The 13,991-nt window shown below is 55.8% G+C and overlaps 1 protein-coding gene across 1 annotated transcript in view; it reads left to right on the top strand.

Moving 5' to 3' along the window:
* Dscaml1 (DS cell adhesion molecule like 1) overlaps positions 1-13,991 on the top strand; it is a 256,507-nt gene that overhangs the window by 206,341 nt on the left and 36,175 nt on the right. Inside the window, exons 12-14 of the mRNA XM_042682839.1 lie at positions 8,444-8,643; positions 9,141-9,237; positions 9,645-9,773. Coding sequence (XP_042538773.1) covers positions 8,444-8,643; positions 9,141-9,237; positions 9,645-9,773 — 426 coding nt within the window. The remainder of the gene's footprint in view (positions 1-8,443; positions 8,644-9,140; positions 9,238-9,644; positions 9,774-13,991) is intronic.

Raw genomic sequence — 13,991 nt, 5'->3', positions numbered from 1 at the left:
GCAACTCAAGCTCACCATAGAAAGGATGAGCCTGCCCATGTCGTTTCCATTCCCAGCTTCAGCGTCCTTCCCCCAGGGGCCCGGGCAGGCCCTTCTCTCTGTCTCAGAGCCCTGACATGATCGCCACTTCCCAGCCCTGCGCTTCCCCCTCACTGCCCCCTACAGCCTCCATGACCGTAGCGCTGAAGTTCCCAGATGGTTCTAGCCCTCAAGATATCATTCAGGGCAGAGATCAGGTAATAACAGGATGATGGGTGTTCTGGGTATCAACCAAGGTATAGGCATCAGCCAATACACCCCACAGAAGAGAGCCAGGGTTACCACTGAGAGGCTCCATTCAATAGGTAAGGAGTTACAGGCAGGCAGAGAGCTGGGTAGCACCCCTCAACCCTACCCCAAGTTAGGGAAGCCCAGAGCTGCTCCCCTCAGCTGTGACTGAGGGCCCTGGAAAACCAGGACAGAATAAATGTTTGCACCAGCCAAGCAGCGAGCGTGTACTTCGTGAGTGGCCCTGTGCCCACTGTGTGCCAAGGGGTGTGTTCCGGTCCAATAGCTATTGATAACAACAGAATACTGCAGGCCAGAGGCATCTTAAGGAACAGGGTTTATTTTGGCTTGTGGTTCCAAGACAAGACATTACAGGACAGGAGAGAAAGGGAAATGTGCTTATGCATGTGTGTGCGCGTGTGTGTGTGTGTATGTGTGCAAAAGTGTGTGTGTGTGCATACATGTATGTTCAATCTCTTCTTACAAGGCCCCACTACTCAATCATAGGGTGAGCTTTTCTGGGCCCAATTATTCCCCCAAAGTCACACTCTAAACACCAGGGTCAGATGAAGCTGCTCGGATTTGAACTCAGAGCCTTGTGCTCCATAGGCAATCACAATTTCTTTTGCTTTTACTTTGTGGTTTTGTTTTTGTTTTTTTTCAAATAAGGTCTCACATTTTTACCCAAGGCCAGACCTTCCTCCTATCTCTGCCTCGTGAGTAGCTGGGATGGTAGGTGTAGACACCAGATCTTCTTGATACCTCACAGTGGAGGATTCAATCCTAACATAAAGAAAAAGGGGTACTATCTCTGCCTCGTGAGTAGCTGGGATGGTAGGTGTAGACACCAGATCTTCTTGATACCTCACAGTGGAGGATTCAATCCTAACATAAAGAAAAAGGGGTACATAAAGAAAAAGGGCCTCGTGTTCTCCTGCTTCTGAAAGAATCTCCACACTCATAGACTCTTATCTTTAAAACTTCCCGCATCCCCGGGCTGTGCGGGCAGGGAGGCTTAATGAGCTAATTCGTGGAGAGCATTAACCAGGGTGCAGGCACATAATAAACATTCAATAAATGTTAGCTCGTATTATTACTACCATTTTTCCAATGTTCACAAGCAAGTGGCAGACCAGAGGCAAGGGAGGCATGGTGCCTGCTTCCTTTGAGAACATGTCCCCTCCCACCCTGGCACTCCTCATCAAGGGGGGACATGAGGGACCCCATTTTCTAGCTGCACAGGTTAAGGTCTGGCCGGTCCACCCTGCAGGATGAGGGCCTGTCATCCAACTCTCCACAGCCCTGCCAGTGCCCATGACCCCCAATCCAACTTCCACACACACTCTTCCCACGAATTCTGTCGTGGGGCAGGGGACTGCCAGCATTCTGGGGGACCCAGCTCCCCGGCATCTCTCTTGTAGCTTTCAGAGGCCAGGCTGTGGCTGCCATGCAATATGAGTTAATCACACAACAATTAATTAACGGACACAACAAGCCAGAGTAGGTGGGATCCAATTAGCAATGCAGAGGCCGGGCTCTTCAAGAAGGGGAACAACACGGGTGCCAGAAGACACCCCCCCCCACACACACCCCCAAGCCTTTCCCCAGGGGCAGCTTGGAGTGGCTGCCACAGAGCTGAGCAAAGCTGCACCCACACGCTCCCTGGGGGCCCAGAGACCCCACCCCTGTGCCAACAATGCCCCTTTGTGGCGGCTTATCGCACACCGCCACACAGGGCCTGCGTGCTTGTCAGAAGCTTGTTAACAAGGAGCAGAGATGCTTTGGAGGTAGGGGAACAAGGGGAGAAGGAAGGGGGTGGGGTCTCCTTACCTGTCAGCTCCCTATAATCCTTGCAGAAACAAAAGGATCCCCGGAGAGATGCTTTCTCCTGAGGAGCTCTGGGGATCCTGAGTACCTGCCACCTCTCTTCCACAGGGCAAGAAAGAAAACACCCCAGCTGCCCAGTTCCCCTTTTACCGAAAGCCCCAGGAGACTCCTAAGAGAGATTTCAGTTAGACTCTCAGAAGGACTGGGGGGGGGGGGGGGGAGCAAAGGCCCTGGTAAAAAGAATGCAGTGATTCTGTTACCCAGCAGTCCTGGTGGACCAGCCAGTACCAACCAGGACGGGAGATGGGTCAGCCCTGACACTTGAGCGAGGACCACTGGTTGGGGAGGGGGGGTGGCTCCTAAGGAACGCAGATGCCCACACCTACCTTGAGCCAATGAAGCCCCAGCCTCTGAGGGGTCTCCTAGAGGCCTCACAGGAGACCCTCCTCCAGCCTTCTCCAGAGGGAGCAGGCCCGGCCTCACCCCATAGCACCCCAGTTCCCAGGCCCGTCTCCCCATCACCCTGAAGCTCAGCTCTGGCACCGCCACTTCCCAGGCCTCTGCCCCTCTGTCTGCTGCCTCCCCGCTGCCCAGTGTCAGGTCCCTCCCACGGCTTTCATGGCCTCGATTTCCCCATCTGTGAGGATTCAATCAGCTGATGTCTGGGAAGAACTCAGTGCAGCCCCGGCTGGCGCATGGTCAGCCCCAGTGAAGCCCACCATGAACTGTGATGCCTCATCTGCTCCCCCTACAGGGCGGCTTCTCCCTCTCTCTGGTCTCGCTCCTTCCTGACAGCTGCTCTCCTCCAATTGCTTCCCCCTCCGATGCCCTCTCCTCTGGGGATTGCGCGGCTGAAGCCCCATTCCCTGGTGGTTTAGGGACTGTCACAAACACCAGCTGAGCTCCCATCACCAAGGCGGGGGTGGGGAGGAGAGGGACCCGCACGGAGGAGACCTGGCTCGTTGCCCCCTCTCCTTCTCCCCCCCCCCCCAGCCTGGTCCCTCAGCCCCCACCCACCCAGCCCTACTGCACTTTTCCGCCTCCTTCTAGATCATTCACAGAGCTGGTAGGGAAAGCCACCGGGCAGGAGATGGCTAGGCTAACGCTCAAGAAAAGGGCACTGGTGAGCTTTCAGAGGACTGGGGGCCCAGGGCAGTTCTGGCAGGGCAGGGGGGCAGGGGGGAGGCCACTCATCAGCTGTGTGATGTCAGACAAACCATTTAACCTCTCTGAGCTCCCATTTCCTCCTGGGTGAGAGCGGGGAGCAAGGCCGCCTCCTTAGTCAGAGCGAGGCTTCCCTGCAAAGAATTCATCAGTGTTTTGCAAAATGAGGAGACCCCAGAGGAGGAGGGAAACTGAGGGACGTGGGAGAGGCCAAGTAGGTACTGGGCAGCCACGGGGTGGGGAGAGGGGGGACCCTCATCTCCCCACCTGGGAGCCTGGGGCGGGTCACTAAGTGTGGGTGCTGGGGGCTGAGAGCCGCAGAGCTGTCTCACGGCGTTTTAAGAATCTATCAGCCGCTCACATCAAATTAAAATGTAAATAGCAGCCGGCCTGGGCAGGACCCGGGGTGACAGGAGCGGCCTGCGAGCGTCGCACAGACAGGAACCGGCTACACGCCACTCTGACAACTGTCTTGTTTCTGAAATTGATTTCCTCTCCCCTCGGCCTGTGCCCCCGGAGGGCCCCGGAGCGCGGGAGGGAGCCGCTCCCCGCTGGCCAGGCTGCGTGTCCCACGCTGGCCAGGCCTGCCAAGATGGCCCCAAGGGAGCAGGAGAGAGAGGCTTGATGGGCGGTGGCAGAGCCCTGCGCCCACCCCTCGCACCCTCCCCCACCCCCCGGCTCCTCCCTCACCCGGGCCCAGGACAGACTGTGGAGATTGTCATCTGCCCTCTGTGCTCAGGGGTCTTTTCCCGCAGACGCAGGCAGGTGCTGAGCTACAGCTGCCCCTGCTGGGACCAGCACCGGAGGACAATGACCCCATGCTACCTGGGCTGCCAGGGTCTCCTTCCTGCCTGCCCCCTCCAAGTCCGCAAGTGTAAACAGGAGGATCACAGTCCAGGCTGGTTTGGGCAAACGTGCAAGGCCCGATGAACAAATAACTAAAGCCGGGAAGAGCACATGGAGAGTTGAAAGGAAGAGGAAAAGTAGGAGGCAGGAAAGGAGGAAAAGGAGACAAGAGAAATGGGGGGAATGAGGCTTCTTGCGGTCAGGGGTGGGCAGTCATGGAAAATGAGCTGGGTTGCAACTTCCGTCGCACGTATGATGGACACAGGGAGGCTGTGGCACTCAGGGAAGGTGCTAGAAAGCTCCTTGTTAGCTGGACAGGAGGTCTGCCTTCTGGCCTTGCCCCTCTCCACCCCTGCCCCCTGCAGCTCATGACTCCCTAGCTCCCAGCGTGCGGTGATGCCTGCTCCCCTCTCCAGCCATACCCCAACATTCCCATGTGACTTGGTGCAGGATGGCGCGTTGACACGCAGTCCGGCAGAAGTGGGGGTCAGGTCTCCCCCTGCGGTCCTGACACCCACCAGCAGCAGAATAGCTCTGGGTGGGGAGCGACCCCCTCCTGCATCTTCTTTTTCTTGTGTGCGTTTAAGATGAAATCTCACTGTGTTGCCCACGCTGGCCTCCAACGATCCTCCCAGCTCAGCCTCTCCAGTAGCTGGGACTACAGGTGTGTACCACTGTACCTGGCTTTCTATCTTTCAGGGTAGAGGACTGCTCACCTGAAGAGTGGCCTTGGGCCAGGTGTCTCCCTTTGAAGCCTCAGTTTCTCCATTTTTAAGAGGAAAGATCCCTGTAGTGCAAAGTTACATATTCAACTCAACAGGTCTAAAATATTAGCGTGTAATCTATGTAAAAATGGTAATAAGATACTTCATACTCTTTGCTTTTGTTGTTGTTCATGGGGCTTGAACTCTGGGCTTGGGCGCTGTCCCTGCGCTCTTCAGCTCAAGGCGAGCACTCTACCTCTTGAGCCACAGCGCCACTTCCTGTTTTCAAGTGGTTTATTGGAGATAAGAGTATCACGGACTTTCCTGCCGGGCTGGCTTTGAACCTCGATCCTCAGATCTCAGCCTCCTGAGTAGCTAAGATTACAGGCGTGAGCCACTAGCGCCCGGCTCTTTGCTTTTTTTTTTTTTTAATCTCATATACACATTCATTTTATTCTCCCCACAGCCGCGTCGTGCGGTGCCAAGAAGTCAATCTGATAAAGGCCAAATAGCTGGTAGCAGAACTGAAGCCCAGTCCTCTCACCCCTCAAGCTTCAGGTCCCCTGCCTCTCCCCGGAGGGGGGAGGGGAGTGTCTCTTGAGCTTAGCCCCCAGCTTGGGTCCTTCAGTGCAGGGAACATGGGGTGCAGCACTGGTTGCAGATCCCCAGCGGGAGGATGCTAGGAGCCAGCCCCAGAATCTCTGAAGACCCTGCTGTTTCTGACTTACCCCATGTCTGTCCCTGAGCAACTCTGATGGGAAAGACAAGTTCCCCGCAGCAGGCTGGCATGTGTGGATGCACTGGCTGCTTACCGCTCCAAGGGACACACCCTGCCCTCTGAACCCCGCCCTGGCCCAGCCGTGGCCCTGGCCCCCAGGTGACATCCAGGCAGAGAAGACCTTTCTGCTTCTCCACATGGGCCCCCGATGAGCTCCTGCAGGCCTTCCTGGAGCCAGAACAGGCATGGGCTGCAAGCGCCCCCTCCCCCTCCGGGCACAGAGCAAAGAAGGCCTTGTGTCCTTTCCCCTCCATTTCCTTGATTCTGACCCATGAGGCCAACCCTGCCCCCCACCCCCACCCCAGCAGACAGACAGACACACACACACACACACACACACACACACACACACACACACACACGATCAGAATCCCTCCTCCCCAGACCACCTCAGGGTCCTGCCCACCTAGAGCCCTGTGACAGTGGCCCGGTCACTCCTTGTACCAAGAACAGAGCAGCCCTGGGCCCCCCACCCCGCCCCAGCACCTCCCAGACCAAAGGTGTCTGCCATGCAAGACTCGACGTGTTGAAGTTAAAAAAAAAAAATCCACTCTATATTCCAGCCAGGTCTCAACGAGTGAATTATGCAAATCTTGGGTGGAAAAAAATATTCCTGCGCACATCCTTGAGAGTGTAAAACCTTAGTCAATAATTCATACGCCGATGCTCTGACGCCGGGCTTTTTCTTCATTATAGCTTGCACCTCGTTATTTGTTTTTCACGTTTTATTGTATATCCTAGCGTAATGCCGTGCATTGTGAAAATGTATCTGCTTCGTTATTTGATGAGCCGGGTACTGGGGGTTGTGCAGGGGCCCTGGGGCCAGGACCCAGCCAGCACCAAACCCCACACGGCATGACAGCAGAGGAAAAAGGGCTCTGGTGTGAGCAGAGGGCCAGAGCTGCCCCTCACCCGCACCTGCGCCCGCTGGCTGGTGCCTCAGCTCAGTGCCCCTCCACACCCCCAGCCCAGCTTCCTTCCTCTCTCCAAAACAGCCAGATGTCCCCGCTGAGTGCAGTGCTTCACACCTATAATCCTAACTGCTCAGGAGGCTGAGATCTGAGGATCACAGATGGAAGACAGCCCAGGCAGGAGAGCCCAAGAGACGCATCTCCATAGAACCAGCAAAAAGCTGGAAGTAGAGCTGTGGCTCAAGTAGTAGCCTTGAGCAAAAACAAAAACAAAAACAACAAAACAAAAAAGCTCAGGGACAACACCCAGGCCCTGAGTTCAAGTCCCAGGACTGGCACACACACACACACACACACACACACACAAAAGAAGGAAAGATAAAAGACTTCCCTGGAGAGCCAACTGGGAGGAGCTCTGTCTGAGGCGGGTCTTTAAAACTAGAGGAGAGGGGAGCCCAAAGTCACTGGAAAGGAAGAGGAGAAAGGGTATCCTGTGCTTGTGGAAATGGGGCAGACTTGGGTGCAGGGGGTGGGGGCAGGGACCCCATTTTGAGGAGAGAGGGGACAGAACCCCTTCAGCTCCGTGGCACAAAGCAGGCAGTATTGGGGCCACAGTGAGCTGCAGGGTACTTCAGACCCAGTGAGAAGAGGGCTCCGCCCCTAGGAAGGGGGCGTGGTTCTCACAGCCGATCATAGCACTGCACCATTTGCCACCTGCGCATCCCTCCTCTTCCTCCTCCTCTTCCTCCTGCTGCTGCTGCTGCTGCTGAGATCCAGAGGAGAGTGAGGGTCGTGGGAGGGGGGCTCCTTGGCTGTTTCTTGGTGGGAGTATAGGGGACCCTGATCTCCATGACGCTGTGCAGGGCTGCCTGTGGTAATTTTCTCGGTAAGACTAGGACACAGAGAAACCAGCCTAACCAGCAAGCGGAGGTTCTGGCTTCAGATTCTGAACCCAGGGTCCAAAGGCTGCCCTAGAATTGTGCAGATCCGGTTCAGCAAGGCCTTTGAACTTGCATGAATCACATCTCACTAACCTCTAACTGAAACGCAGTATTTCCTTCCCCCGTAAGTGGAAGCCACACACCACAGCAGTAAAAGTCTGTGTGACTGTCACCAATAGGAAACCCCCAGATAGCTCATGTCATATCACGCCGGCTGCAGATACCTCAAAATATCCTAGGTAAGCATCTCTAGCACAAAAGCCTGGTAACGGAAGACAGTAATTACAAGTCTCTGCTAGATCTTATTAGATAAAAAGTAATGGAGCACGTATTGATATGGGATAAAAAATATATCCATATCCAGTTTGCTTTTTTTAATGTGCTTAATGCTTGGCATAAACATATCTTAATATTACCCATTTCCTTTGTAACTTCATGTATATTGTCAATGTTTAAAAATAAATAATCTGGCTGGGTGTTAGTGGTTTACACTTGTAATCCTAACTACTTAAGAGGCTGAAGTCTAAGAATCACAGTTCAAAGCCAGCCCAGACAGAAAAGCCTGTGAGACTCTTATCCCCAATTAACCCCCAAAAAGCCAGAAGTGGAGCTGTGGCTCAAGTAGTAGTGTGTCAGCTTCAAGTGAAAAAAGCTAAGAGAGAGCACCCAGGCCCTGAGTTCAAGCCCCAGTACTGTTACAAAAGGAAATAAAGAGAAAAAAAGGAAGGAAGGAGGGAAGGAAGGAACGAAGGAATGAAGGAAGGAAATTTGATACCTCATGATTCAAAAGGCCCAAGGAAAGAATGAGGGGGTGAGGGCAGACTGCACTCATGGTGAATGCAGAAAAGGAGCAGAGCAGACAGACGGGTCCCCTGTTCCTGGTTCTCAGACCCTTTGAGGTGCCCTGTGGGCGGGTGGGGACAGCTGAGGACGGGGTTTCTGTATCCGTGCCCTTTTCCCCCCTGGCCCCGAGACCCTCACAGGCCCTGCCTCCCCCCTTTCCAGTCCCAGCCATGATCACCTCCCACCCCAACACCACCATCGCCATCAAGGGCCACGCGAAGGAGCTGAACTGCACGGCGCGCGGGGAGAGGCCCATCATCATCCGCTGGGAGAAGGGGGACACCGTCATCGACCCCGACAGGGTCATGCGGTACGCCATCGCCACCAAGGACAACGGGGACGAGGTGGTCTCCACGCTGAAGGTGAGAAGCCAGCCAGCCCCAGGGGACCCTGAACTGGTGGGGAGTCGGGAGCTGTCCGCCGAGGGCAGGTAAAATATGGCAAGACCGGGATCCCCTTCCCCACCCCCCACCCCAAAAGTCCCTGCCCCTTTCCCATCCATCCCTCCCCAGCAGGAGAATGGATGTCACCTTATCTCCTTTCTGAGGGCCACAGCTGTCAATCACTAGGCTCCCCAGCCTCTCCTTCCTTTCTGGAACCCCTGGGCTCTAGTCTTTCTCCTGAGACCCCAGTCACCTCCCTCCTACCCTCCTGAGCCCGTCAACCCCTCACATGGACAGCTCCCCCTCCCACCCTTGGGTTCCTCTAGGAGAGCCCTTGACAGAGCCCCTCGTGGGTCCCCTCCGGGAAGAGATGGCTTTGCTGATACCACTGGAAATGCACCCCCCCCTTCCACTGACCAGCTCTAAAAGCCTCTCCCCATTTCCTCCCTCTCCTGCCCCTGCTGGCCGCCTCCCAGCTCAAGCCAGCTGACCGTGGGGACTCTGTGTTCTTCAGCTGCCACGCCATCAACTCGTACGGGGAGGACCGGGGCTTGATCCAGCTCACTGTGCAAGGTACAGCCGCCCCTGCCTACACCCCCACTTCCCACATCTGGGTCCACCACACTGGCAGCAGCCACACTGGCAGGGGATGACAGGAGATGCCCTGGGGAGCCGAGGTGTCAGTGGGGAGGAGGGCGGGAAATGCGGGGTGAGCCCCCATATTACCATCTCCTACTCTGAATAGGAGCTAGGAACTTTCCAGCCAGGCAGCTGCAGGTCTAGGAGGAAGTGGAGTCAGGATCCCAGGTGTAGGAGGGAAAGGAAAGGTCACCCAGGAAGCTGCAGGAGGAGAAGCAAACTACCAGACCCACCCTGGCTCTGGGCTCCTGACTATAGGTGACATCAACTCGAAGGGGCAAATGAGAGGCCAAGATCTCTGCTGCTGACCTTCTTTCTGTCCCTCCCCTACTATGCTCCAGAGCCTCCTGACCCTCCAGAGCTGGAGATCCGGGAGGTGAAGGCCCGGAGCATGAACCTGCGCTGGACCCAGCGATTCGATGGCAACAGCATCATCACGGGCTTCGACATCGAATACAAGAACAAATCAGGTAGGTACAGGATCAGGATGGTGAGGGCTTGGCCTAGGGTGGCTCCTTGTGGCATGAACACTGCCCGTGCCGCTCTGGTGGGGCAGCCCTGGGCAGTGCCCATCGAAGGCAGACACACCACTGTCCTCCAGGGCTCAGGGACCCAGGGCTTCCAGAGAGAGGCTGTGACCAGTCTAGAAAGGCAGGGCTGATCCCAGGAGGCTCACCGGGTGAAGAAGGGTGTCAGGCCTTCTTTCCAGGACTGTCCAGTCTCTCCAGGTGTCTAATGGGAAGAAACTGAGCCCAGGGCAGTAGGCCGTCTCTACGGGGGCATCATGGGTTTGCAGGGTCATCTGTCGTACTCTGTGATTGGGATGACGCAGTGCCGGCGGTCAGAAAGCTGGCCTTCCCAAGAATGAGTCGCTGGGAAAGCTCAGGCTAAGCTCCCTGCTTCTGCAGACTATGCACTGCCCCACCTCTGTGGGGCGCTGTGGAGCAGTGTGAACGCTGGCCGCCAGGAGCGTGGTAAGTCCCACCTTGGTGTGGCAGGAACAGTGAAAGATGGAAGGGGTGGTCTGAGGAACAGGACGGCACTCACTGGCAGGGCTCCGAGGCACCAGTGAGAAGAGAACTGGACCCTTGTGTGTCTTTCCAATTGGACATCATGAGCCCATACTGGCTTCTTGAAAATAACTTTAAAATAAAACATAGGAGCCGGGCGCCGGTGGCTCACGCCTCTCATCCCAGCTACTCAGGAGGCTGAGATCTGAGGATCACGGTTCAAAGTCAGCCTGGGCAGGAAAGTCCGTGAGACTCTTATCTCCAATGATGGCTGTGGCTCCAGTGGTAGAGTGCTCGCCTTGTGGTTTCTCCTGACGCTTTCCAGCTCCTTCCTCTCCAATTCAGGACAGCACGCAGTCAGAGGCTGGCTTGATCCGGACAATCCCCTTGATTGGCCAAATCCTCTTCCCTGTTGGATTTCCAGCAGCCAGCACAGGGCCAGCCACATGTGGTACCCCATCAGGGGGGCTGGGGGGGAGCTGAAGAGGCACACGGAAGGGCTCGTGTCTGAGATGAGGCACCAGTCAGCTCTGAGCGCAGCTCCGTCACCTCTGCGGCAGGTGGCTGTGGGGAGAAGCCCTGCCCTCAGAAGATGGTAGTCTAGCAACAGGCCACCACCAAGGGACATCAGAAAAGCTTCTGCTTGGTCCCTTGCAGACACCAACTGAGCTGATCTATAGGGCTGAGAGGCAGGGGACCACCATCTGCTGGACCAGGGAGAGACTGTGGACCAAGTAGGAGACCGTGCTCTCCAGAGAGAAGCCTGTAGTCTAACCTAGGGCCACAGGTCACATTCCCAGGCACTGAGACTACAAAAGCAGTTTGGGGTGCTCAGCACAGTGGTGCACACCTGTAGTCCCAGCCCTTGAGAGGCTGAGATAGGAAGATGGCAAGGTAGAGGCCAACCGAGGCCATAGAGTGCGGCTAACTGTTTCAAAAATCATAAACATGCACAAAGCAAAAGATTCAAAGGCAGAGGCAGACGCAGGGAAGGAGGGCTCTGGGCTAGCTTCTAGATGCCTCCGAAAGAACCACTACCACTGAGCTCCCAGAGAGGCTTGAGCAACATGGCGCCTTGCAAGGGGTGGATGGGAATGGAAGGAACTGGAATCCAGGCAACAAGTAGGAGCAGATGCAGCCCTCTGGCCTGCCAGGGAGCCGCAAGGCAGAGGAGACACAGAGCGGGCACCACACCTGGGCCCAGCTCACGTCGTCCTGACATGACGCGCCACAGCCTTCTTTCCTCCCCTTGCCCTCGGTCTCCCCACTGGCTCATGTCTGGGTGGGCAGTGGGAATCTGGGAGGTCCCTTCCCCCACCCGTCTTCCCCACTCACACTCACACACACACACACACACACACACACAGCCTGCAGCCGCCACTGGCCACTCCTCTAACTCACAAGACACTTTCCTGAGGCAGGAAGCCACTGGGCACCTCACACATCCGGGAACGTGAGAAGGACAAGCAGCCAGGGAAAACACGGCTCTCACAACTCGTCTATGTCTTCCCCCGGCCCCTGCTGGCTTTCCAGGAACCAAGAATGCCAGGGCGGAGGGAGGGCGCCAAAGCTCAGCCTCTTTGTAGCCTTAAGGGAAGACATTACAGGAACAGAACCCCAAGAAGGCAGCTAGGCCTCCCCTCTCTCCCGCCCAGACAGGCACCTGACACCCTCGGGCACTCAGAGCGTGTGTCCCCAGGAACTGCAGGGCCCTGTCATTGCAGACAGGCAAGAGGCTCTGAGTCCAGCACGGCCTCCCCAGCTGTGAAGTGCGGACAGGATTCCAACTTCGTAGGGTTTGGAGGTGGCTCAGTGGTAGAGCACTTGCCTCGCACGCATGAAGCCCTGGGTTCGATTCCTCAGTACCACATACACAGAAAAGGCCGGAAGTGGTGCTGTAGCTTTAGTGGTAGAGTGTTAGCCTTGAGCAAAAGACATTCAGGGACAGTGGCCAGGCCTGAGTTCAAGCCCTAGGACTGGCAAAAAAAAAAAAGAAGGAAGGAAGGGAGGGAGGGAGAAAGGAAGGAAAGAAAGAAAGAAGGAAGGAAGGAAGGAAGGAAGGAAGGAAGGAAGGAAGGAAGGAAGGAAGGAAGGAAAGAAGGAAGGAAAGAAGGAAGGAAAGAAGGAAAGAAAGAAGGAAAGAGAAAAAGCAAAGGTCAGAGCGAGCCCTCATGAAGAAATGTTAGGTCCCACTGGGTACCTGTGGCTCACCTGTAATCCTAGCTACTTGAGGGGTTGAGATCAGGAGAATCGTGGTTCTAGATCAATCCAGGCAGAAAAACCTGCCAGAGTCAATCCCAACAGAAGAAGCTGGGCTTAGTGACAGACACCTGTTATCCCAGCGCAATGAGAAGTAAACAAAAAGCAAACAACAAACAGCAAAAAAAAAAAAAAAACCACACACACACACAATAGGAAGATCACAGTCCATACACAGGCCAAGTGAGAAGCAAGACAGACCCTGACTCAAAGACAACAAGCACAAGCCCAGTACCTGTGGCTTACGCCTGTAATCCTAGCTACACTTCAAACAAAAGGATCGTGGTTCAAAGCTGTCCCAGGCAGAAAAGTCTACAAGAGTCCATCTAAAAAAAAAAGATAACCAGCAAAAAGCAGGTCTGGAGGTGTGGTTCAAGTGGTTCAGCATCAGCTGAGTGAGTGAACTGAGCAAGTTCAAGTCCCAATCCCTCTCCCACCAAAAAGAGAGAGAAAGGAAGGAAGGAGGGAGGGAGGGAAAGCAGGAAGGAAGGACGGAAGGAAGGAAGGAAGGAAGGAAGGAAGGAAGGAAGGAAGGAAGGAAGGAAGGAAGGAAGGAAGGAAGGAAGTCCCTCTCTCTGCTGCACTCCCTGGTGCGGCAGTCTAGAGCTCTGGGAGACTTGCAGCTGAAACATATGTGTCTGTCAGTCAGCCCCGCACGCAGAGTGATTTCTGCAGAATCTCTCAGCAGCCGCGCGGCTGGGAAGGAAAGGGACACAGAAGAAGACGGAACGCTGCCCTTGGCATGTGCGGCGCGGTTGGAGCGAACTCATGAGGCACACGCATGCGCACACTCTCGCTCACAGAACCCTGACACGGCAGAATGGGGTGTAACACGCCCCTCCCCGCGTGCAGTGAGAGGAGAGGAAGGCATCCGAGGGAACGGAGGGGTGGCGCGAAGGAAGAAGGGGTGCATCTAAGTCCGGCCTGAATCTGTGGAATTGTGGGTCCAGCCCGTTCCCCACACCAGGCACTTGGGCTAAGCACATGTCAGAACCCTGTGACCTTTAGCCGGTCCTTCCCGTCTCCAGCATCTCTTTATCTGGAAAATGGACGCGGAGACTCCTCATTCTCTGGGATGGAGTGAGGGCATCCGTGGAACTGCCTGGCTCCCAGCCTACCCCCATGGTGCTTTCCCTGTCCTGGGCCCCCATGCCCCTCCCCTCGGCCTCCTGCCCCAGGCCACACCCACGCTTGGGGCCCCCACCATCTGTTCCTCCCCCGCACCCCGCCCCGTTCCCCACCCGCCTTGTGCCTTTGCCGCTTCTCTGCCGGGTCGCTCCTCCGCTCATTTTCCAAGGGGAAATGGCCAAGCCTGCCCTTCGAAGCAGCGCGCACCCGTCTCCTCCGGCCCCGGGCGGCGGAGGAATAATACATGAATGCTGAATGATAAATTGCACCGTCCACACAAATCTACCAGAT

Source organism: Dipodomys spectabilis, unplaced genomic scaffold (assembly GCF_019054845.1).
Source record: "Dipodomys spectabilis isolate Male_0828 unplaced genomic scaffold, ASM1905484v1 ptg000076l, whole genome shotgun sequence".
Lineage (NCBI taxonomy): Eukaryota > Metazoa > Chordata > Mammalia > Rodentia > Heteromyidae > Dipodomys > Dipodomys spectabilis.
The sequence above is the reverse complement of the archived record's forward strand: the minus strand, read 5'-3'. Positions and strand labels throughout refer to the sequence as shown.